This window comes from Lepisosteus oculatus, chromosome 7, assembly GCF_040954835.1.
Source record: "Lepisosteus oculatus isolate fLepOcu1 chromosome 7, fLepOcu1.hap2, whole genome shotgun sequence".
Taxonomy (NCBI): Eukaryota; Metazoa; Chordata; class Actinopteri; order Semionotiformes; family Lepisosteidae; genus Lepisosteus; species Lepisosteus oculatus.
The window spans coordinates 44,555,059-44,581,155 of NC_090702.1; the positions used below are offsets into that span (position 1 = coordinate 44,555,059).

General features: G+C 35.6%; 1 protein-coding gene across 2 annotated transcripts in view; it reads right to left on the reverse strand.

Annotated features, from left to right (window-relative positions):
* Positions 1-26,097, reverse strand: part of chchd3a (coiled-coil-helix-coiled-coil-helix domain containing 3a) — a 113,922-nt gene that overhangs the window by 78,821 nt on the left and 9,004 nt on the right. For both annotated transcript variants that reach the window (XM_069192544.1, XM_015352454.2), the window contains exon 3: positions 11,580-11,661. In XM_069192544.1, the coding sequence (XP_069048645.1) occupies positions 11,580-11,661 (82 nt within the window). The remainder of the gene's footprint in view (positions 1-11,579; positions 11,662-26,097) is intronic.

The following is a 26,097-nucleotide window of genomic DNA, read 5'->3' on the forward strand; positions in this document are numbered from 1 at the left end:
AACAAAATCACAAGATTATAAGGTACAAACTGTTATTAGAAGGTCAATGCCTCCATCACATTATTCCCAAGCTGTTTATATAAATCAGCAGTACTGAAGGACAAGTTACTGCCACAAAAAACATTTAGGGCAGTGAAAATGTATTTTCTGGGGATGAAGATAAAGAGAGAACTGTAGTAGTCTTTTAAGTATGTATTTTGCAAAGTATGTATTTTGTTAATTTGTCCTAATGTGCTGCATCAATGTACTATGTTCCATGTTTATTTGAGGATTTTGCATCTCCCTGTGACACTTATGTTATGTTTAACTTCCATTTGAACATGGGTTTCAATTTTGGTCGCCATGTTACAAAAAATCTGGAATCAGACCACAGATGCATTTAGGGGCTTAAATGAATGTCCAACACTTACTGGCTGAAGGAATGGGTCTTCTGAGTCTTTTTAATTTTCTTACATTGAGTGCAGAGTTGGATAGGGCTGAACCACAGTACATTAGCTTGTTTTTGATACGGTTTTATACAAGCGTCTGCCTGTCCCATTACAAGTCCATTGAAGTCAACTCTGCAATCTTCCCTGGAACCAAGAGCAGCAAAGCACAAAGCTCTGTCTCCCGTTCTACTCTTCCCATCTATTTACATGCATTGACGCACAGTAAGTGGATGTAACAACCTATAACTATATATTATATAGTCTGTAATATATAAGTATTTGACTTTTCATTGTACTGTCCCAATTTCATGTCTCAATGGTCCACTAGCCCCTCAAAATAGGAGCAGAGATACTGAGCAGCCCAGTTGCCAATAGTTTAAAATATAACTTTGTTAATGGAATAGTTAGCAAATAGCAGTTGACACTCCCAAATAAGGCTCCGCAGTCGAATTGTTATGTTTCTTTTCTTCTCTTTTTGGCATGGAATTAACCTATTACTTGCTCCTAAAATAATTTTATATTGTTCCTTTAGGTACCAAATATGTTGCTTGTTTATACGGTTTCATCTGTGTCTGTCCTATATTGTTGTTTAAAAAGGAAAAAATGGCGAGGAAGCACTGCGGATCTTGTATTACCTGCACGACAGGCAGCAGATCAGAATATGCTCCAGAGACAAAAGTAGTGTAGATTACCAGCTGCATAAAAATATTACATGAGCAGAATTTATCGCAACACAATTTTCAGCATACTGTATTTTAACACGGGCACCCAAAGTTCTGCAAATCTGCAGAACTGCAAAGTAAAAGAAAGACTCTTCATAGTAACTGCCCTTTACATTCCGTAAGAAATAAGAAAGTTACAAAGGAGAGGTTCCTCGGCCCATCAAGCTCATTTAGAAGTTAGTGGTTAATTGAGCTGAAGATCTCATCCAGCTGTTTTCACAAGAAACCAGGATATCGGCTTCAAACAAATAGCCAGGTAGCTTGTTCTGCATCCCCAGAACTCCTTGGATAAAGAATTGTCTTTTTCTCTCAGTTTTATGTGCACTTCCAGGTAGTCTCCACTTGTGTCCACTGGCTCTGAGTTTCACTGTGTAAAGCAATATAAACATTGCCTTAGACAATTTAGAGAGTTTTGAAGGCCAAACAACCATTATTTAGTGATAAATTCAGCAGATATCCTGCAGATTGTGCAATTGATCAACTCAAGTTAAGAGTAAATTAATAGAAAAAGTGTTACACTCCAACTTAATAAGCCAGATGGGCTGAATGACATCCACTTTTATGTTATAACATATATAGTTTCACAGGCTTCATTTCTAATGCAGATGTAATTTTACCTAAATCTGATGGAATCAATGAGCCATGAGAAAGACTATCAATGAACATACACAGTCAGTGTTGGTACAGTCATTAGAAGTTTGTCATCAAGTACCCTAGAGAACTGATCATTCAGCACATCTCACATGACATGAAAAAATACCCAACACGAAAAACCATGAGGAGCTGACTATGAATGTACTCTGCTCCACAGCACCAAAACTAATAATATTCCACAAACCAATTTCTTTCAATTTTCAGGATGACATCAAAAGACAAAGAACCATGCCTCTATTTAATTTCTCTTCTTCTCAGATACTAGAAAATAAGGTCAGAATACCTCACTTAGAGCTGGCACTAAGAGGAAAACATATTATAGCTGAGGTAAACTACAGTCACGCTTTTGCCTTTTATCAATAAGCGGTTAGAAACCGTGACCTGAAGAGCATTTTTCTCAAAAAAGTGTAATCCGTTCAGGACCATGATGACTTTTTTTTATTCCCTATAAGTACTTACTGCCCTTTTCTGCTGACTATGCACCCATGCAGGTTTAATTTGATCTGTGAAAAAAGGCAGTTCTGCTTGGTTGGTTTGAAGACGATTTCAGCAAATCGCAACCAAACAGAAGCTGTGTACAGGTGAGCGAAAACATTTCATGTATTATCATAAAAAAAATATTTTCTGCTAGTAGCCTCTCTTTACCAGAAACTCTAAAATTACTTCACTCTGAAAAACAGCTGGACAATACATTTAGTTTAGTAAAATCACAGAATTCGGCAGACCAATAGATTTAAACTACACCTGCAAACCTCACTGTTTATAATATTCATACTTCACATGTTCAATATTTTGGGCGTGTCCACCTTTTTTTTTTAATATAAAACAAGCAGTGTTTGTCCACCACTGGAATCAATACAGGTTGTACCCATTCTTTACATAAGGCTACAGATACTGTCTTGCACCATCCATCTTGTAGAGCCTAGACATGCAAGTGTCTGTTCACTGGTTTCTAAATACCCTAAATATCACATCATTCCGGTTCGTCCTACAAGTGTTCAGATCTATTGAGTTGGGATAACTTTCACATTCTCATCTCATTAGAAAGCAGCTGTTACACAAACAGCAGAAGGACACTTTCCTGCTGGAATGATGTCACATCAAGATGATCCCATAGGAATGGCAGCAGGTGAGGACCCAGGACGACATCAATGTCAGGCTGCTTTCAATCAGTACTAGCTGAATGATATAGAGACTGCACACTCACCGCAGGTGATGATGATCTAGATATACCTTTATCACTTAAGAGAACTAGGTTTCACTACACATGAGTACACCTGAGGTGGCCTATGCCAGCTTCTAACAAACAGATTGTACAAAGGTGTTGTTCTCTTGATAAGCAAGACATACTATTAGGACATACAAGCAGAACAATATATACTATGTTGGGCGGAGCGGTGGCTCTGTGGCTAAGCCGGCAGAGGAATCCTACTCCGTTGGGAGGGCCTGAGCAAGGCCCTCAACCACAACTGCTCCAGGGGTGCCATATAAATGGCTGACCCTGTGCTCTGACCCCAGGCTTCTCTCCCTATCTGTGTGTCTGTGTGTCTCATGGAGAGCAAGCTGGGGTATGTGAAAAGAAATTCCTAATGCAAGAAATTGTTAATACTGGTTCCTGTAGGGAGTTAACTTTCCAGATTTTCCCAAAGCTTGATATTCAACAGGTTAAATCACCTATGCCCAAACCATTTTCTCACTAGTGAAGCGATTTAGTGTTAAAGCATCAGTCATTCACTCGACCGTGACACAGCCCGATATGAATGATTAATTATTCAAAATAAGACCAAAAAATGAAAAAAAATCCAAATTAATCTGTTATTTCTGTAATTTTGAAAGTGAACTCACTTTTTAAGCACAGATTTAAAACAGATATTAATGTGTATTCCAATATTAATTGCAATAAATTAATATTGGCATATAAAATAATGTTTTTCATTTACAAGTTTATGTTAAAAAAAATGGAAGGAAACTGATTTAATTTCAAATGTGTAATTATTTGACCTCTGTAATTCTAGTTGAATGTGTACAGCATTAAACAGCTTTAAACAAAAGAAAAACACCTTGGCAGTCAACATTGTTTTGCGATTGATTATTTGACACCTGAACTGCATTTTAACCTTTAAAAAAAAAAGACTAGGAAAATCATCAATTCCTCCGTACAGCGGATACAGGTGTACATGAAGGTCTGCTGAGCTGAGACACAGCATAACTCTACAGAGCAGCAGCTCAGAACTGACCAGCAGCAGATTTTCATCTCTAAAGTTCATGAGGCATGGCACCATCTGGCTCTGTACGCAGCCGCCTCTGCAGTACGAAGACAAATGTAGCCCATTACAGAGAATCTTTTAGCGGCATTTGCAAAGCTGCGAGACCCTGTAAAAACATAATCCCTCCAGCAAGGGGGTAATTGCATTGTTCATCATTGTGTAAGGATGCCCCCACACTACTGTGGCACTCCTGTTCTGCAGTGGTTAAGCCAGAATGGCCCCCACTTTCTTCACTACTATTGCTTTTCCAGTAAAGATTTGTTTTCCTCTTACAAATAATGCTGTTTATTACTTGTATATTTTAGAGACCCACCTCACTAGTACAATAACACTATCAGAGCAAAGAACAAAAATATCCCATTGTTGCTTTCCTGAGCCACGTCTACGTCCATATACTGGACATGTAAGTCAACTGGATTTTTCAGCAGAAACTTCTCTGTTGGTCAAATGTTAAACAGTTAGGCTAAAGAAAGAAATATTGTAGATCAATAACACCTAAAATAATCTGAACAGAAAATTGTGCGACTTCATTGTATGTAGTTAAAATACCAACATGGATTTGTTTTTTTCTAATATGAACACAATAATATGTGCATAGTTTAATTTTCTCAATGAAATAAGGAAAGAGCACATTGAGGTATTCAATCTCAGCAAAGCAAACTACTTCACTGACCTGCTGCAAATTGATGTATTACAGGTTTCTTGGAAAATCCGTTTTTAAAACAGCATCAACTTACTTGAGGTACATTATTAATTATTAATTATATAAAGCACCCTTACTAAAAAGAAATATCTTAGCACGTTAACATCGCCGACCTTACTTCAAAATGTCAGGATTTATGTGCCTTGAAAGAAGACAAAATAAAGACAGTCTGACAAAAGTAGTCAAAAAAGAATATAATAAAAATAATAATACCCTAAGTGGAAGACAGCATTAATAAAAATATTGATTCTATCCATCCGAGCACAACATGATGGTCAATAAACCTCCCTGGGATCGTCTGCGATGTTACCAAGGAGATAGAGTATGACAGGCAAGCTGTTTGCTTCTGTGTCATCAAGCAATTCTATCAAGAAAAACGCAAATATCCTGAATTATTTTAACGGACAACACAAAATAAATCCTTTATCAACAGTCATTTGTCCAGGCTATACAGAGGCCGGCAGCACAGATCTCTGCGGAAGATGGAAGATGGCAGATCTGATAAAAACCACTGTTACTTCACTTTAATTTATATTTTGTTTCAGAGCTGTCTGCTTACACTTTGCACCAAAACATAAAAAGCAAAGGATTCCACAGGTGCTATTTTTTAAGGAACTACATTGACTAAATACAGCAGTTCAATAACAAAGGTAGGTTGATGATACTGCATGACAAACTCAAGGATTCAGCTTGTGAATTCTAGAGAGAAACATCCACAGAGTTTACTCTGTAGTGCTTCCACTGCCACGTGTGCAGAAGTAGGAGGAACTGAAGTGAAGTGAAGTTGGGTTAAATTCTAATGTGGATAAAAGGTTGGTGCAGATGAGAGAGTTTCAGGTGTAAGGTACATTAAGGGCTCTTCTGGAACACAGGGGACCTGTATACGCTAGCTGGGTTGCACATGGTCCAGAAGTCAGTGATGTATAGAGGAATCGCACACCTACAATAGCTGAGACCTATTTAAAGAAGGAAAGCAGGGAGACAGGGTGGAAACAACAATACCGGTTCTGGTAAGATCAGGAAAGCAAACACTAAGAACCAAACGTATATCATATCTTCTTCAAAACTCATACCTCTATGCGAAAAGAAAACGAATAAAACACAAGGCTGTTGCATTAACAAGGAATTCTGATATTATAGAAAACTAAAAAATGATTTGGGAAAGATGACAGGGGTGAACATAATATTTAATGGTTAGGCAGGTAGCTTAAAAGGCAAAGATAAAATAACGTAGAAAACACCTGCGAGTCTAAGTCTGAAATGGGATCCAAGATTCTGAAAAATTAAATCAAGTAGCTGAAAAAAAACAGAATGACCAGCAAAGAGACAGGAAAGAATGCAAAGCACTTTTTCCCTCAATATCAATAACAATTAAAATAGTAATAGTAATTAAAATAACAGTAAGCAAAGTAATGGTAAAAAACTTAAAACTAAATGAAAATACTTTACAAGATATGAGGACTCCGTCAGCATTGGGTAATCTCAGAACAAATGACACTGAGGTTCTGCAGGAGCTAGGGCCATCTTAAAACCAGATGGTACTCATAGACCTTTTGTGAGCACACATCAACTGTCACTAAGAATGAAAACTTTCAGAAAACAAGGGACAAGCCTGAATCAAGAAACTAAAAGTCAATTTATCTAAAGCATTCACAGACTGATTATCAGCATGCCTAGGGTACAAAAGGAAAAAGCAAAGGTTTATTTCATGTTTCAGCTGTGGAGTTTAACTATTTTAGCTCAACTTTTTTTACAATGGAATTTTAAAAGACAGCCAATGTGGAGCTCATTACCAAATTCTCAGTGTAATCATTTTAATTGCCTGCTGCCGCAATTTTGAAATCTTGCCTATATGTGGTGTTTTTTTACATTTCATATAAAATGCATGTTCAATTGGATTTAAAACTGGAAAATGATTTGGCTACTTTCAACATTTTTCACTTGATGCACTCCTTTATTTGCATTAGCTGCATGCGTTGGGTCAATGTCATGCGGCACACTGAACACAACCCAATATATACAGAATACATTTCTTCTAAATAGGTGTTTTTCTGTGAACATCAGAATTACTTGCTTCTGCCATCAGTAGTTACTTAATTAACAAACATAAGCATGCCAGTTTCAGAGGTGGCCTTGTTTATGTAGATTCTTCTAATAATTAAAATAAAGTGTCAAAATAACAAAAATGCGAAAATAATGTTTGGATATAGAGCAAAAAGTGTGGAATTTGAGTCCACTAAACAGTGCTCAGCACTGATTACCATACATAATTTTTGTGGTTTTACGGCCCTAGAGTTTGAAGAAGAACAACTCCAAGTATTCATCGTCAACATCATATGTTGATTCAAAAGGTAAAAACGTCAGATGTCAGAATCTTTACTTTGGCCTGGTATTAGTGCTGCCGAGGTCACTAACATTAATCAGTTAATTCCACAGCAATACTTCATCCCAGTTCAGGTTGTACAAGATAAAAAATCATCTAAATCCTTATACTGGAAATGGTTCAAATCAAAATATTTTTTAAATTTAGTTTTTCTTCATAGATGTAACACTTTTTTTTCCAATTAAGTAAAGTGTGGACTTCATAGCAGAGCTGAAACAAAAGCATTCTCTCTCAGTGCAGTCAAATTTAAACTCTTTTATTCCACTAGAGGGGGTTGAAGTGTTAAATGAACAGCAGATAATGACTAGGATCATGATCTGGATGAAGGATCAGATTACACTGCCAGTCTCCTTTCATAAACGTCCCTTAAACAAAATGAATAACGAACTACTAAGCTCACCCATTTATTGACAAATAATACCTGTTAATTTACAGTAAAGTCCAGTGTTACTCAATGAAAAAAGTTAAAATATTCTACAGTCACAAATGTATCTATGCCTGGAAAAAAATGAGTTAGCTATTTGCATAAATAGATTCTTAGCAGTTGGTGCTCAGTTTATTGTAGCTTGCTTTGTTGATGAATCACTGAACCTTTTTGAGAATATCCTCTTTGAGGCAGGACCACATGGCGGTTCTGTATGCTCTCTAAGACGTGTACCAAGATAAGTAAGATGTGCTAAGTCTCAATTATCTTTAATTTTGTAGGATTCAGTGATGCGCGTTCCCCACTATTACTGCTGATGGTCATTGTTGAATCATTTCTTCTTGCAGATGTTCTCAAGTTAGTGATGTATCGTGTTATTTTTCCTTCCCCAGACTCCATGGACCATTAAATACATTTCTTGAACACAAAAACTTAAGAAGGCACCACTCTGAGATTTAAATGTAATGTAAATTTTAACTGCTAGAACAACTAAATGCCAGTAATGCTATCAAAGAAAAAATAAGATTTGATAGACTCTTTTGAAGGATGAAAGGGTGTGAATAAGTGCTCAATGGGACATAAAATTAGGCAAGAAATAAATCTCCAAAGAATATTCTACTGATGACTGTTCACAGGGAAATCATTAAGGACAAGGGAAGCCAAATGAACATTATTCATGCAGTTAGCACTTAGAGTTGTACAAACAAAATGTTTATTGTTGTAATGTTATTTACAACAACTAACATTAAACACTGCCCACTTTATGCTGCACTATGAAAATTCAAAATGGGTCATTTCTGAATCACTGTCGTTCATCATGTTCAAATTTAAAAATGAATCATTGTAGAGGGTTTTAAAACGAACAAGATGGCAGGTCCTACTTCATTTCAGACTAACTGAACATTAAATAGCAGGCATTTGCTGGGCAATACACATTTTTCAACAACTCACTCCGTCACTGCATTTTTTGGTTATATTGTTCACTCTAATTTATGAGGTACAGCTACTTAATAGCTCACATAGAAAATAAAGCAGGGTTATGCTGCTCTAGCATAAAGGTTGATTTCTTTACTTAAAATGAATAGTTTTCATTGGTATTTTGAGTGAATACAAGTGTACTTACTTTTCCTGTCCTAATTAGTTCTCTCTTAGTTGTAACTCTCAGGTATGGATAAAAATTCTTCACAACTTGAAAAAACACAAAATGTGATTGCACATTCTCTCTTCTCTAACAAACTTTGATCCTATGTATATATAAAGCACACAAAAAATCTTATCTGCGCAGGAAAAACTTCTTTCCCAAAAATGCAATACACTAGATGTGTGACATCTTATTTCCCACCTACAAAATTATGTAAGCTACACATTTAGGTGCACATTTAAAATGCACCGATACCTGCATTTGAGTAAACATGATAAATGTTTTAACAGCCTTGCTTCAGTAATTTTTAGCATATACAATATGACATTCACAGCACGAACATTTTAAAATCAAAAGACATTAATACTAAAGGTGCCGATCTGTAAATTAAGAAACAGCTAAATACCAAGAACCAGGCATAGCAGCTGGCATTAAAATCATTTTAAAATGTAACATTTCTTCTTGAACAATAATAATAATATTCATTCTTCTTTGCAGGGGTTACAAAAAAGCTTCCCTGGTAATGAGAGTAATTTGCGCTAAAGTTTAAAGGCCTGTAATGTAATGTACTGTAAATTAAATTAAAAGTTACAACACATGTCAAAGTACTCCAGACACCTACTGTAAGCATTCTAATATTCTCTGCTGTTTTGTGCCACAGTTTGTTTGTGCTGCCAGCTTATCACACTGTTTTACACCAGTGAACAAAAGCTGAGAAACAGTAACTGATCAGAAAGCTCAGTAGTTTTCCTGTATCCCAATACTTGGCCCCTAATCCTTTAAACCACAAATTAATGATCTCAATTTAAGTAACAGCAGCCTATTCACTGACTTTTAATTTTACAATCATTTTCTAATCAGTATGAACTTTTTCCAGGTATGTTGCTCAGGGTAACTAGCATCTCTAAACTTATATACTCAGGTGTGTAAGCAAACACATGTGAATGTGCATGCCTGAGGTGCTCTGTCCAGGATCAAAGCCCTGCCTTGCACTCCAGACCTGTTGAGTTAGGTCCAAATCACCACGTTCACTTAGTTTTAAGCAGTTAATGAAAATGAAGGGATAGATATAATGATTTTAAACACTTCGCTACGTTTACACAACACACCGCACATTGCCAGTCTGTTGAAAAAATATTTGTCTGGAGGTGTCATTTAATTTCTGGCAAGAATAAGCCTGCAATCACAAAAAAAGCCTACTCTATGCTAAATTGTGAAATTGCAGAACTGAAATGTAACTCAAACAGTCTGTGGAGCTAGTGAATATTGTCGCCTGCAAACTCTTGAGGGATTACAAAGTGAAACCCTCAATGGCTGTGATGTCAAGTGAAAAGCTTTCCTAACTCCCTCAAAATAATCCAGATGGTCCTTCTTCAAGCACAAATTTGTGGATAAAAATAATATTTTATTGAACACTAAGCAATAAGACAATCAATCATTGGTTCAAAATGGGGTGGGGGTTTTAAAAATAATTTATTTGTCAAAAATGCTTTTGGGTTCATTGTAATACTGTGTTGAGATATAACCTTTTGTGACTGGTTTTAAGCTGAGTTTGCAACTGTAGACAATAGGCATAAAGATTTAACCTTTACAGGTAATGAGGATATAGGGATGTACACAAATACTTTACTCTAACAATCAGGTAATTTAAACTAAAAAAGAAGAGTCATACAAGGTGCTTCCACCACAAACAAACTCAGAGGTGTGTACAATTATCCGACCTATTTTTCGAGGTTTTCATTTGTAATTACTTGTCACAATATCTGAGCATTTGTTTTTGACTTGGAGGTTGTGTGTTAGGATGTGAATATAACGGTAAAATAAATCTAGATTTAATGCGTCTTGATGTCAGACTGTTGGGCCACAATGTGTGTTACTTTGAAAAAGGTGTATAGATCTTCTACAAGCACTGTATATACAGTACAAAAAAATCCTTGCTGTGAGCAAAAAATGCATGTTACAAAGAATGTGATGCCCTACGACACGACTGAGGTCAAGTTAACTTTTCTTCATTACTACAGTTTCAGTGCACCAGTCTCTTTTTAAAATCCCAGGTCAATGTAACCATTACTTCAGTGCTTGAAGTGCTTTGTTCCTCTTACTACGTGATCCTGACTAATCACAAGTTCTTCCTGGGACTAATGCGACACAACACTGAACTTTTGTAAAAATACATATCTGTAGAGTAATAACTCTAACCAGAACTAAGATCACGGTGTTAAGATTATGTGAGTGTTGCTATGTATTTTCTGGAACTTAGTACACAACAATGCAGTGGTATTAGTGTTTGACATGGTTGGATAGTTCACAGTATCCTTTCCATCAAGGACAAAAATGACAAGATTATCATCATAATTCAGGGAACCTTGATAAGAACCACTTTGGTTCCCCTTCATCATTTTTTTCCACAGTACCTGCTGTTCAAATATAGGTTTGGATAAGGGCATAGATATCTTAGTGATTGTAACGGAACATGAAAATGGTATCCTGGAGTATAAGTGTATGAGCAATCTTGCTCTGTAACACCTGTACCATTTTATGAACCACATCTGCCCTAATGCTGCTTTCCAACCTGCTGCCTCTGCTGCCTTCACTACCTAACCGAAATCTGATCCATCTCCAAGACCATACAATTGCAGCTACTAATTTATCAAATACTTTCACATTTTTAAACGTTGTGGTTATAACATTGTAAACAATAACCAAGTAAACTAGATTACCACCGTTAATTGAACATTGTGAATAATTGATCCTTATGAATGATTGAGAAGCACACAAAAACACATATACTTTAAAAATAAAATATACCCATCAAGCCAATAAGGTAACAGTAATACTGTTATCTGAATTTACTCACTGTTTTTGCAGTTTTGAATCTCTCTTATTTCGTTCATTTTCAAGATCTTCAGATATTTTTCTCCTCAGTTCTTCTTCTCTCACTGAACAGAAAAAAAATATTTTACACTTAGTAATATTTACATATATAAAAATAATAAGGTGATTGAAATTAATTCCCTTTTCTCATTTTGCAAAACCTAGATGGTCATACCTGCTGTCAGCTCAGGTTAAACACTGTTTGGTGTCTAATTAGTCAGAAAGGCGATGTGCAAAGAGAACACTACAACAATGATGTGCTTCAAGGTGAGATGTAGATCTCCTTTTAATAGGAACTTTCATATTGTTTAAAATTATATAAAAAAGGATCTGCTTGTTAAACACAGTAAATAATTATTTTCTTGACACGATGTTCTACCCAACAGCACCCAGAGGAAATGTACGTTTTTATCCTAGGCTTTTTTGGTTGCTTGCTGCAGGATGTAACATTGCTACTTTATTCTCTCTCTGTTCTGTGTTGTCCAGCTACATCCTCTGAGGGACCCTTCACTTTCCATCCGCTTCCTCTTGCGGTGCATCTACTCTGCGGAACAGCAATTTCCTGAATCCTAAACAAATGTCCACACCCACTGTATTTGTGGCTTCTTGTAGTAATACAAGATTGGTTAGAGGCCCTACTGATGACTGCCGATGTCCATATTCATGTGGGCTCTTCATCATCTCTCCTCATGCATCTTGGTTTATTACAGTTTTCCTTTGATGTTCATTTTCCTAGTGATATTAAGATCCGGGCCTGACAGTGGTAGCAAAGTGCTGGTCAGAAGATTGCACCTATGAGTTGTTTAGCTCATAGTTATTAATTGATGTGGCAGGATTTGACATCTGGCCTATTATTCGGTTTCCACTTTATCCATCTGACCTCTTTTTCTCTGTTCCCCTCTCCAATATGGGTGAAGGTGGTCCCAGTAATGGTATATTACTGATATATATAGTGTGTTAGTTTTTGTTTCTGATTGAGTATTCATTGCTTTCACAAAACGTATTTGTGTTGCATTTTGTCATGTTTTACACAATCGTGAAATGTGCTCTTGTAATTGATCTTTGCTATCTGCAGTCAAAGCTTGAGGATCAGCAAAATGTGTCTCTTGCTTTTTATTCTTACAACACATGTGCCCCCTTTTTAAAACGTCTGTAGATGGAAAATAACTCCATAGTGTTTCAAACTGGACCATAGGCTGCCATAGGCTTCAGTAGCCTCTCATCATTAAGAAAACTGTACCGCTATTATTGGAATCAATGATCATTCATTGTGATGAGGAGCACGACACTGGTTCATCTGCCTTGTGTTGGATTGCTACGTGTGGACTTCTTTAACATGCCATAGCATTTACTTTAATTATGATTGATATCTCAGAAATATCCCAGTGGTATTTCTGTGAAACCTAAAGCTGGAATTGTACTGAAACTGCTAAACTCATATTTGGATAATTATGGTATTACAGTATAATAAACACTTTCATGGCTTAATACTTGCTTAACATGCCTTCTTAAAACTTTTTCATTTACTGCAAGTGTTCTCATTAATCAATCAAACTCAAGAAATTTGAAAATGCCATCTTGAACACTTACAAAAGCTTGCAGGCAAAACATATATGGCTGTATGTAGTACATACAATACATTAGTCATAAACATACCTGGACATAAGGTATTTAAATTTACCACATATCAAGTTCACTTTCTTTTTGGGGCTGTACATAATTCAAAAACAGATTAACATGAATTTTAATAAGAAATACTTACTAACAATGCAAATCAAAGGTGTTGGTTTGTTTAAATACATCCAACCCTTAAGATGTGATCAAACCACAAACATTATACACTTTCCACTCATTTCTTTAATTTTGCATTATTTTAAAGATTTGTACAATATTCAAGTTCAATTTAATTCCACAGCATACTAACTAGGAAATTCTGGAGAAAAGGTCATAAGAATCGGCACGTATCAAAATAAAAATTTAAAATCAAAAGATGGCAAGGATTGTGTTCAAAGAGGCATATGACAGTTCTTGCAAAACAAAAACTTGTCACTCTCATATTTTAAAAGACTTTTTCTTTGCTGTATTCTACGGGTCTCTTCCATGAACAGAAGGATTAATCCTAACCAACAAGCTGATTCACAACCAAATGCTTCCATATCTGAAGATATGAATTTTTGTCCACCTGAACTCTCTAGAAAGCCCTTAGCACCCGTAGGCCAAGTGCACTCTGAAAAGATAAATGGACTGAAAAGTCACTTAAAAATTGTAGCCTACTTTCAACATCAGTCTGATACTTTCTCATCTTCAAGCTTGTGTGACTAGCCAGCTTTTCCCCGTTTTTGTGTGTGAGCTCCCATTCCTTTACGCTGCTTCACAATTGTTTCATTTTATTGTATTCGGAACATGGCTAGAAAAAGGACATTTGGTATTTGGACTTGGTAAATACAAGATTACTGTACAAGAAAGATACCTAAATATTTTTTAAATAGTTAACACTGTATTCAAAGTAATACTAACAGGAACAGGGAAAACGTCTTTGGAATCTTTTTAGAGAAAAAGTGAAGAACAGAAATGTATTTGCTTTTCAACATTTGCCCTTCATATATTGCAGTGCTGTGTTGACCCCAAATACCTTTTTCTCCCAAAACTGAAATATAATTCTGATTACATAAAAGATGAACAAGCAATATAGCCGGTGCTAAATGTTTTTGGAATTATTCCAAAAGGTCACAGTGTTGTGCATTTGCTGCTTCCACACATTTCCATTAGACTGACCTTGTACCTCCTTTTATGCTGTTAAAAAGATAAAAAAACAAGATCCTATAAAAAGCTTAGCCGCCTTGTGGTATACAAAACACAATAAAGCAACCATGACATGATTCAATTTGTTTCTCTGTTTTTCATTTTGGCGATCACTAAAGCACTGAAGAAAAGCAATAACACAACAAGCAGCAACAACCTGCTGAATGATACACGGCCATTGCTTGAGTGTTGCCTTTCCCCTTTAGATGTCTTCTACCATATGAACATGCTGAAAACAAAATCACTCAATCACATGAAGCTGCTGGAGGAGGACTACTTTGAATCAAGTTTTCAAAGGTACTGTGACTATTTCCTAGTTCATACTATCTATGTAAAAATAATCTCTTCTGCTTATAGCTAGGCTGAACCCACTGGTGCACCTTTTAAAATGAATTTATATCAGGGCGGTTCCAATAACACTCTGTCAGTATCATGGAGCTGTCAGATGGTGGGTTATATCTAAATTTATGTAAACTAACTATTTTACAGCATTACCTGATGTCCAACCTATCTCACCGGAGTGTTGAACCAAGGGAAACAAAGTAACAGCCCTATAAATATCAAACATCCCATTTTGCTTATTGTTCATTCACAGAAGTTATTGTTTTGAAATGTAAAACGCAGCTACTGGTGACTTTGAGTATTCCTGTTCAGGCAGTACTCGGGCCATTGGAACATTGAATTTTTTTAACTATAGGCACATCCTGTATTATATTCATAAACACTGCGTGAACCTAATATCCATGTGTTTAGTCCAAAACTGAGCATTATAGTCCCATATGAAAACAATTTTCAGTCAATTTTGGTTGTGGGTTTTCAACTGTCTAGTGAGCTTCTAATTTAAAATCACACCTTCTCTTCATCTTTCCAAAAGTAATATTTGCAGTTTGTCCTCGTACGTGCACAAAGAACTTTTAACATTTTAAAAGTTTTGAAACTAGGCAAGTATAGGCATAAAGTATTATCTATCAAGTGCTGCTCTGAAAATCATTATTCTTGGGAGTAGTTTTCTGGTCAAGTACAATAAACGACGAGATCTGGACGTGCACTGAAGTTTACATATCACAGGGGAAGAACTCAGGGGGGGAAAAGACAGGTTTGTCTGAAATCTGAGAAACGTGACAAATGCTTAAAATTATAGTCCTCCCATTGGGAATCACAATCCTAGATCCCCTTTGTTTTTGTGGCAGAAACCTTAAAGACTGATTTTTATGTTTCTGTAAAACTGTCAAGCCAGAGGTGCCGGCAGGAAGCTGCTGAGCAGTTAGTGAGACAGCACACAGGAATTGCACTCCAGGCAACATTATTTTGATGGGGCGATGAAGAATATATTTGTCATGCACAAAGAATCACCATATTTAAGAAGACTTTTATGGATCTTTTTTGTCTTTATAAAATCTAATGTGTAAATGACAGTACAGAAATTGCTGGTAGAGATTCAATGCTGGACGTTTCTCTGATTATCTTCCTGGCAGGACCTAAGTTTAAGAATTAAAAAGTTTCAAATGGATTTGGTTGAGATCTAATTTGGCAGGGCAGAACAGAATATTTGATCCACTTTCAGATTTACTTATCACTTTATTAACCCTTTACAATTTAATGCATTAGGAATTATCTTTTCGCATACCCCAGCTTGCTCTCCATGAGAGACACAGACACATAAACAGGGAGAGAAGCTTGGGGTAAGAGCGCAGGGTCAGCCATTTATACGGCACCCCTGGAACAGTTGGGGTTAAGGGCTTTGCTCAGGGGCCCAACGGAGTAGGATTCCTCTGCCGGCCGCAGGATTTGAACCGGCAACCTTCCAGCCACAGGCGCAGGTCCTTAGCCACAGAGCCAGCGCTCCGCCCATGACAGATGAGCTTCATTTACTTCATGGCCATTTTTTCCCATGAGAAAATGCACTATTGTATGTTTGTATTGTATTGCATGTATGTTTCTGTAGGCAAAATATACATTTTGTCCTGGGTTTCTGGCTGCCTGTAAGCAGCCAAGGAGCAATTTCGTCTGCTTTCATATTTTTTGTCTTTTTGGGAGCAAACGTTTTCATGAGACGCAAGTATACAGCTATATGTAATCATATTTGAAAAATACCGTGTTATAGTATTATAGAAGATTAAAGGTTTTTATTATAAGGTCATTTTCCATATAATACAGGCTTGTGTAACACCATTTATTTTTCATACAATTTTCATTTTGCACACATAGCTACTGAATTGTTCATAAACATTTGGCTCACATATTAGTCAAAACATGTCTTATAGTTAGGGTAATGAATCAGCATATCATTAAATAACGGGAATTTCATATTTCTGACCAGAGCCAGGGTGGATTCAGGTGTCATGGTCAACACTAGAACAAATCACATAGAACGGTAGGCTGAAGACTGCAGGACAATTTGAGTTTTAGCTTGAAAACTAAGGAGCAGACCATCTATGGTTGTCTTCAAAGGAATTCTACTGATGCCACATGAAAACAAGAAAAAACAAAAATTTAATACAATCTACAGTAAACAACAGGTGCAGAGAATAGGGGATTAGATTTATAGGGAATCAGAAGGCATTATAATATTGAGGCACAGAATATTACAAAACATTTTTCCAGTACAATAAAAGAACTGCAAAACCTATAAGACAGTAGTAAATTAATAATAGAAGGTGGTAAATGTACAGTATAGATGTGAAATAAATAATTCACATATGTTTTACACTATAAAACATCAATAACATGGCCCAAATTGGAGAACAAAACTATATTGGGTAATTTTAACAACTCACACAAAGCTTCTATGGTGGCTAAAAAATTCAATAAATTACCAGTAAAAACACAATATCTTTTAATCACAGCATTAAAAAAATTAAAAACCAATAAATATCCCCATGGTCTTTTCTCAATCATTCTCACAGAAATGAGAGATGTTATTCATAGACCCCTAGTACAGTTCAGCTCTCACACAGAACAGGAGCAGATTTAAGAATTGTAGATTCAGGAAAAGGGTGACAGAACAGAACAAGGAAACATTTTTGTATTAACAGTCTTTTTTCTGTTACAAATAAAGTTGTGCCAATTATATATAGAGCTAAATTAAAATAATGGTTAGAAAATTTAATTTTAAGAAGCAACTAACAGAGATTTAGATAAAGGAAGGTACTGTTTAACTTTCTTGAACTTCTGAAAATGTAATAAGGATAGTAGATAAAACTAAACTGTGACATATTTAGACTTCCAGACTGCTTTTGATAATGTTCCTTCTGAAAGTTTGATTTTCAAATTCAAAGGTAAATGTACACACATGGAGCAAGCATTGGTTATCAAACAGAAAACAGTGTATACTCTTTTAAGAAAAACCATCTAAAGGGGCAGATGTAAGATGTTGTGTGCAACAGGACTATATTAAGCCCAGTTCTCTTTCTGACCTATAGTGCTGTGAAAAGTACTGAATCAAAATTGTATTTTTTGTTTAATATGCATGGCCATCAATAGAATAAACTATTTTTATTGATGCTGTAACCCATCAGTAAAGCTGTCGTTTACAGAATCACTTCACTTGCTTGTGTAGATGAAGACAAGATTGCCATGCAGCCTGACAAAGACCGAAAATATATCCCCAATGCAACCAAGGAGTCCTTCTTAAGAAACGTGAAGAACCTTAAGACTGACCAAGTCGACCTCCAGATTTAAATCTAACTGAGCATGCTTTTTTACATGATAAACTTGTAGTTGGAGCACCCTATGCATGGGCAAGAGCTCAATACGACTCCAACAAAGGCTTGGCAGAGCATCGAGCATGGATTGCAGACTTCATGCGGTTATTGTCTCGAAGGGATATGCAACTAAGAACTCAGTGAATGATTTAGTATTATGATCCTTTGAAATCACTGGATAAAAAGTATGTTTCTGTTCTGATGTGATGAATCCATGCATGGAAATACCCCCAAAAAATTATATTGTACTTCTAGCGCAAATACAAATGGCTTGCTTACGAAACAAAATAATAGTTCTGACTTATTTGGAGGGCACTCTATTCTATATAAAAAATAGACTTAGATAAAGTTAGCTAGCTAAATTTCATATTACACATAAATAGGGGATATGGCAAACACAGGCAGGTGGCAAGAGCTATACAAAGAGATTTACACAAAATCTTTTAGTGGGCAGACACACAGTAAAGAAAATTTAACACTGATAAGTGCAAAGTGATCCACAATGGAAGCAGGAACATGCGTTATAAATATTGGATGGGTGATTCAGGAAATCAGGAAATTGCATATGAAAAGGATCTGGGTGCTTATGTAGAGTTTTTTATGTCCTCGTCAACACATTTTATGGAAGAAATAAAAAGTCCCTCATTTGCTTCCTTTTTATGTTCTTACTAGAAACACTGCTTAAATGGGAGGTTCAACAAAACTGGAAACCACAGAAAATGCCTGTATTAATGTACTGGTTAACAACTGAATATTGCACCTTGATACAACTAAAACAACTTATAGAAACTACAATAAATTTATTTTATTGTAAAGTAGAAATACCATCATGAAAGAAGTTTAATCAGATGTAACATTATTGTTGACTAGACTAATATACTCTTTATTTGAGATATTTAATTAAACCATTGAATTCTCAAAATTGTACAACAGAGCACTACAACACAAGGGGTTAAAAAGGGCGCTTTAAGACTATGTATGCTACTTTCAGGACAGAATTCAAGTTTCCTCACTAACAATGTGTAAATTTAAGTCAGATAACATAAATAATTAGAAGATAGGCTACATCTTTCCATTTGCCACAGAATAATTTTCAGTACAATGTTCAACTTTAAGTTTAAAAAGAATTCACTCTGCATATTGAATTCTGAATATACTTACAACTTCAACTATGTCTGTTGAGCACTTTGTACTATTATTTTATCATACTAAAATAGTGCATTTCTGCAACGTTGTTACTAGGTTGAATAGCCCCATTTGCTGCAATGCATTTTATACTATACATACACAGCATAAAGGTTTTTTGGGAATTCCAGGATACAATCTTTTTTCTGTGCAATAACCTTTCATTTAAGATGCAAAGGTAGTGAAAGAATCAGTCAGTAAGCCAATAAGTATGAAATGGTGTTTATTTTTCGGGCTATCTATAATTGTGGCATTTAGGTTTAGTTCTGCTACGCTTCTTGCTCAAGATCAATTTGTTGAGATCAATTATCCTATCTGCATTAGTGTAATTTTAAAAGAAGTGCAACACATACAAATTAACTAAAGGTGTAGCAGTGCAACAATTAGAAAGCTTTGGAAACTTCCATTTTCTGAAAGTGGTATAAATCATAGTGAACTGTCTATACATTATTTATTTTTAATTTCAGTGGTCTACATGTACTGTCCAAAAAACTGAATTCCAAAAAAACTTCATTGAGTATGTATAAATATTTGCATTTGGGCTATTTAAAATAATGCTCAATATATTAACCGTCTGAGCAAAGAAATTAAGCAAATAAACCTTTAATATTCATAGGACACGGCTCTCTGCATTTTTAGCAGATCACCCGGCTGAAGAACCCATCTCATATAGGTGACTGTACCTTTTAAAGCAGAGGACTTGCTGCATTCCTTACAAGATCAATATGTCTTGTGTTATGTGTAAAAAGAAAGTATGGTTACAGGTTAGCAACATTTTGCGTCAAATCAATTCACTCACATTTATGTAGCCAATCAGAGCATACAAAGGATTTGGTGCTCATATGTCAGTGGAGCATTTTTGAAGACTGCTTTCAGATGTAGTTGTCTGTAGTTTCCTTCCTATTTATCACCTACTACACAAAATGTCAGCACTTACAGCTTGCAAATTAAAGAGGAAGACATGACATTGTGTATACTATTACTTTTTTCAAAAAATCAATTCAGCTGTCATTTCACATGGCAAAATCATCAAAGTTTTTCACATTTTAGAGTAAAAAGGTAAAACTATAACCATTTTAATGCCAGGTCTTTCTAACAGGGAATCATTATTTTTTCTGTTCCTCAGATATTACACATTTTCTGTGCTATATGCTAGATGCATATAGATTTTAATGACCATTAAATAAATGTAAATAACTTTTATAATCACAAAAATATGCTATTAAAATTCCTTTGTTCACTAAATGGGACTTTCATAAGATGGAGCTCACAGACAAGTCCAATGTCAGCTTTAAGTAGGACACTTGATTCTTCAGATTTAATTACTTGCTGTCTTTAAATTCCACTCTTGCTCTCAAAACTCAGGTGAGCATACGATAGTGGGATAATAGGTCTAAATGAATAGCATGCCTAATCAAAATTTTAATTAACCTATGACTCTAGATGGGAAATATCTGCAATATCACTTAACATTTTATTAATGACTCCAAAAAACTTTCAATACTAAAAACCTTCTCAGTTGACATTCAGTTTGTTAAAATGGGCTGCAAGATAATCAAAATAACAGACGAAGAGTTCAAATTTTCTTTGAAAAAAAAAATGAATTTTTTTTATCCAAATTTAAAGCAATATTTCTAGTTACCAATAGGATACGTCTGGATTTACAGACTATTCCCAGGACATTCTACCTTCTAACAAAGTATTAGGCTCTGTTGCCCTGCAGGTGATTCTGTAGTGTGAATGCTTCCAGTTCCTGGGTTACAATTTTACTTTCCTCAAGCATCCAAATGTAATGAACTGGTATGATTTTATAACTTGCAACCAGGAAAAATCTGTGGAACCAAAACATGAAACAGACATTTTCACACAATAAGAGAGTCTTCTCCACTATAGTTTACTACACATTGCACTTTGCTGTACATGAGTGATTCTTAATTACATTCAGTAAAAAAAGATGAAATCTAACAATTTGGCAGTGCTGTGAAAGATCTTTATATTGGAGAATACAGAAAAATGCACAGACCAAAGAAGGCCAAAATATACATGTTTATGTGTATATATTTCTGATAGATAAGCTTTCATATATATCCTAAAATATATATTAAGTGTTAATTTCGAATTCACATACCAGTTTTGGCAATGCATTTGCAAATTAAACAGGGTCTATTGTAACATATTACTGTTTTGTATTAAATGGAACATGAAAAAGCGATTATTTTTTTTTGTCTTGCCATTTTGCATAGTGCATACAGAAGGACACTCCTATCTTAAACCATAAACAATAATGCTTTGCACAATCAGATTTTTGGGTTTACTCACTCATTTAGGCTCATTTTAATTCACTGGGTAAAACAAAAATAAATTACTACCATGCCTTGTGTTATCATTCAAATAAACATGAAAAAGTGTTACTGCTTAAAATGTCAAATCATTACCTAAATGTAGTAAACCCACCAACAACATAAAGTTATAACAAAAATGGCGAAATCTTCTATGTTCTCAAATTCTTTTAGACTTCTATATTGAGAATTTTAAAGTTAAATTTTAAAAGTGGCAAAAATGTATAGACAAAGAATCAGTATGGATATTAAAATGTGGATATAAGGCAGGTTCAGTAGAGCTGGCCGAGCTCCAGATCCAGGGAGAGAGGGAGTCAGAGAGAAGCTTGCCAGTTCTTTTGGCTGCTTCCTAGATCAGAGAAGAGCCAGTGGACTGGTCCTAGAACAGAGATCCAGTAGCTGCTTCACTCTCTATCACCTTGGTTCAGACACTGATCATATACAAAAAAACACATTCTTTATTGTACTGTTTAAGGAAATTGCACTAATCAATTTTTTATTAATTTATATCACATGGTATCTTCCATTTCTTAGTTTCTGAGTGGCTAGTATAATTAGAGTGCACATTGCTTTTAAAAACAATTCTCCATTCTTCAAAAACTTCATTACTGGTTAATGAATGAAATGACTAACAAATTCTGTGACAACAGCACAGCACTTCTAACGGAAAACTAGAAATAAATTTGAGAGCCCTGATAATCTAATGGAAATACAAGGGACCTTAGATATATAGAAAGAATACATTTATAAATACATTTTAAAATACACAATCTTAAGTCTTCTTACACTACTATACAACCACAGAATTAACATTAATGCAGACTACAGAAGTCTCCAAACCAAACCTTTAACAAGTGGAATTAAAAACTACAAATTAGAAAAACTGCATGTCAATAGGGATTTTTTACACATTAATGTGCTCCCAAATTACAGTATTTGCTGAAATGCAGTTCAGTTTTACAATGGAATTTAGACTGCTGACACTTTACTCATAATTGCACAGTATTTCTCAATACTTTAAGTTATTTTAGTCAGTACTAGAACACAAAACTAAATAAAAACATACAGTCTTATTAACAAGTTAATTTCAAATGGTGATGTACAACTTTACCTAATTACCTTTCAAAGAAAACCATTAGACTTATTTAACACTTTACCACCACCTTCAACCTTTTGTAACAGTTCACAACTGCAACAGGTCTAGCTGCAACATTAAAGCAAGCTCAGGCAGAAGAATTATATTTGGCAACAGGACAATGCTGACCCTTCGCTACCCCACTTCACTATTTAAGAAGGCACAAGTGCTTGGCATGCTTATGATCAATTTCTGACTGAAACTGGATCTGAGCCACAGAAAACTCAAAGTCACTGCATTGTGAGATGGAACACAAGAAGGCCAATGACTAAAACCTGTTGTTGTTCAACAAACGGAACAATTAGACATTGAACTGAATGTGAAACTGGAGAAATCAGCACTGGACATTACTGCTGAAGATAACATACTCCTAGAAGAATAATGCAAGATGTTCAAAATGAGAACTTAAACTTTTTCTCAGCAATATAACCAACAGCAGCTCTCGTTCTCCCTTCTGTGGTTAAAATTAGCAAAGCCCTTGAAAAGCCCTGAAACTAAGTAATGAAGTTTAAATCTTTTGAGTTAAACCCTAAAGGTTATCATTGTTTTTAATACAATGTTAATATTTAAGTACGCAACTGCTCTTAGCTCTCAGCCCAGCCTGGGGCTCACCTACCATAGGCTTCTACCTAGAGCACTGCCTACCCTAGGTTAGCGAGTGCCCTGTTTTATATTGGTCACAGTGAGTCTTTTCCTTTGAAAAAATGCCTTAGAATTGTAAGTCCTGTGAAGGGTACCACTATAAAAGTTAATTTAATATATTTTGGCTCTTCTACTCTCATACCTTACATTGGTGGTTCTCAACCTTTTTTATCAACTGGGCCACAACCATGGCTAAAAGCAAATCTCGCAGGCCGCATATATTAATCACTACTAGGCCTACCTTATCTGCATGCATAATAGCTACTATAATATTATAATGTATATAACAGACAATATTATAATATTAATATTATATATTAATATACAACAGTAATTATATTCGTAGTAATATATAATATTATAATATCTATTAACCTAGTGTATGTATAGATGTATTAGCAAAGTGCTTCTGAAGTTGCACAGCTGATGAAGGACTTCTGTCTGAAACTTCCCATTTCTCAAGAATCTTTGTGTACTACACCATAGATTTTCCAACCTCTATCTATATATATATATTCACCAGCAGTGATTGGTTTGCCATGTTTAGCAAGTAGCCATGAACTGTTTAACATGGCTAGCTAGCATCATCGCCTGGGACTCTTTTAAAGTAGCTTGCATGATTTTCAGCTCGGCAATAGCAGTTTTTTCAAGATCAATTATTTTAGGACACTGTCACTAGAATCAGGTGGGTATTGCTTGTCAAAATTCTTGTGAATAGTATCAAAGTCTTTTTACGTTGTACATTTTGCAAGCGCCAATCATTTTACTACAAAGCAAACAGAAAGGCAGCCCATCTCTATCAATCATGGCAAATTTGCTCCTCCATTCTTCTAATACTTTCCTGCCCTCATCGCTGATGCTTCGACTCTTTTTTTCTGTTTGCACGTTTCATTTTCTTTGTTTCGTTGAGATTTTCTTCCTCTGGCCCATGTCTTTTTTCACCCCTTACAACAAATTTATCAATTTTTTCTTTCTTTTTTATACGAACTAGCAGGCTACCAGGCTAGCCGGCCCTGGTTTGAGCGCGCTATTCTTTGCACTCCGACGTATGTTGGGCGCGACGGTGAAGGCAAAATGAAAGTGTGTTCTAGTGACGCGTGTTATAGCCTACGTGCAGCACTTTAATGAAATTAAAGATTAAGGAAAATTAATCTGATCACCAGCGAATCTATTCAGAAACGTTTTTTACGTGAATAGAACACACTCCTCGTGGGGCTGCAAGTTCGACCTATTTTTATTATTTTTTTATCGAAGGAATCGACTGCAATCCAATGTAATTTATTAAAAAAGGGTCGGACATTGCGGGCTGCACTTTCGTGTGTGGCGGGCCGCAGGTCGTGAACCACTGCCTTACATACTGCAGTTTTTGATGCCATGGTGGTAAGATCTTCCAACGGGCACTGAAATAGGGGAACGCAAGGTATAGACATACCCAATCAAAATACTGAAGTAAAATCGTGTTGGTCTTTAATCTTTAAAAAAAAACAATGCAAACATAAAATGAAAAACTATAACAAAACTCCCTTTTGGAACAATTGACTAAGTTAGGTTTTTCCTATATTGATATCAGGGCCCCAACTACATTCTTCAAGAAAAATAACTATGCTGAATCGTTATTTTCTTTAACAAAAGACATAAAAAAGAAATGTTTTTTTTTAACCAATTCATCTGCCTCATGCTTTTCCAAATTACTTCATCTTTCAAGTTTTGCCTTTCTCCTTTTCTCCCCATGTTGGGTAAAGCTTATGTTCAGAGCCATCTCTCCTCTTCAGCTGAAAAAGCAGTAGCTGTTTCACTCCCAGTCTGTATGCCATTTATCTTCTCTTCATCAGCTTGTTTCTATGCGGAATTTATTTCTCTTCTTTGCTTCAGCTATTGCTTTTCATGCAAATAGGTACTCCCCACATACATTATTATTCCTCCCATCATATCCTGTATTTCCCTAATCTTAGCTCACCAATATAAACAACCGTTTATTCACAGAGTGCACAGAGGCTCCAGCATAGTGAACTTTCTCTACCTTCTCTCGCAGGTCTCTCCTCTACTGAGTCAGTCTTCACCTTATAAAGCCTGTCCCCTGCTCCCGTAACTATGCAATGCTACCATTTTGAGTGCTGTTATTTTTCTTCCACCATCTTAGTACAGGCAAACATGCCTAACAAATCCGCCACAGAAAATATGTTCCTTCTGCGACAACACCCCCTGTGGCATCACAGGTTATATAAATAGACCATTTCCAGCAAAGTCTGTGTTGAGACTATGTTTTTTGGCTTATGAAAAGCACAACACAGGTAAAACCTGTGTTTAATTTTTTTTTTCGACAGCCATACATGCAGGTGCTCATTTTTCTATGCCAAACTAAAAGAAATGGTGCTGAACTTTACAGAAATAGAAGGCATGACAGATCAACTTTCTTTAAAAACATTTCTGCTGTTTCACATTTCAATTCAAGCACCTTTCGTTCCAAGCAAATATATGTTGTCTATCTGTAGAAAGAATGTTTACCTTATTTTACGTAAAAAGCCAAATTGACTCAATTTGAGATAATGAGGTAGGCAAGAATATCACTGATAGGCAACAGTTCAATGCTTTTACAAAAGTAATTCAAAGCATTAAGCCATTGCTGAATACGCTTCCTCTCCAATCTTCTTCCACATCAAAATGGATAACTTTCATTGATGCTTCAGCTCAGTT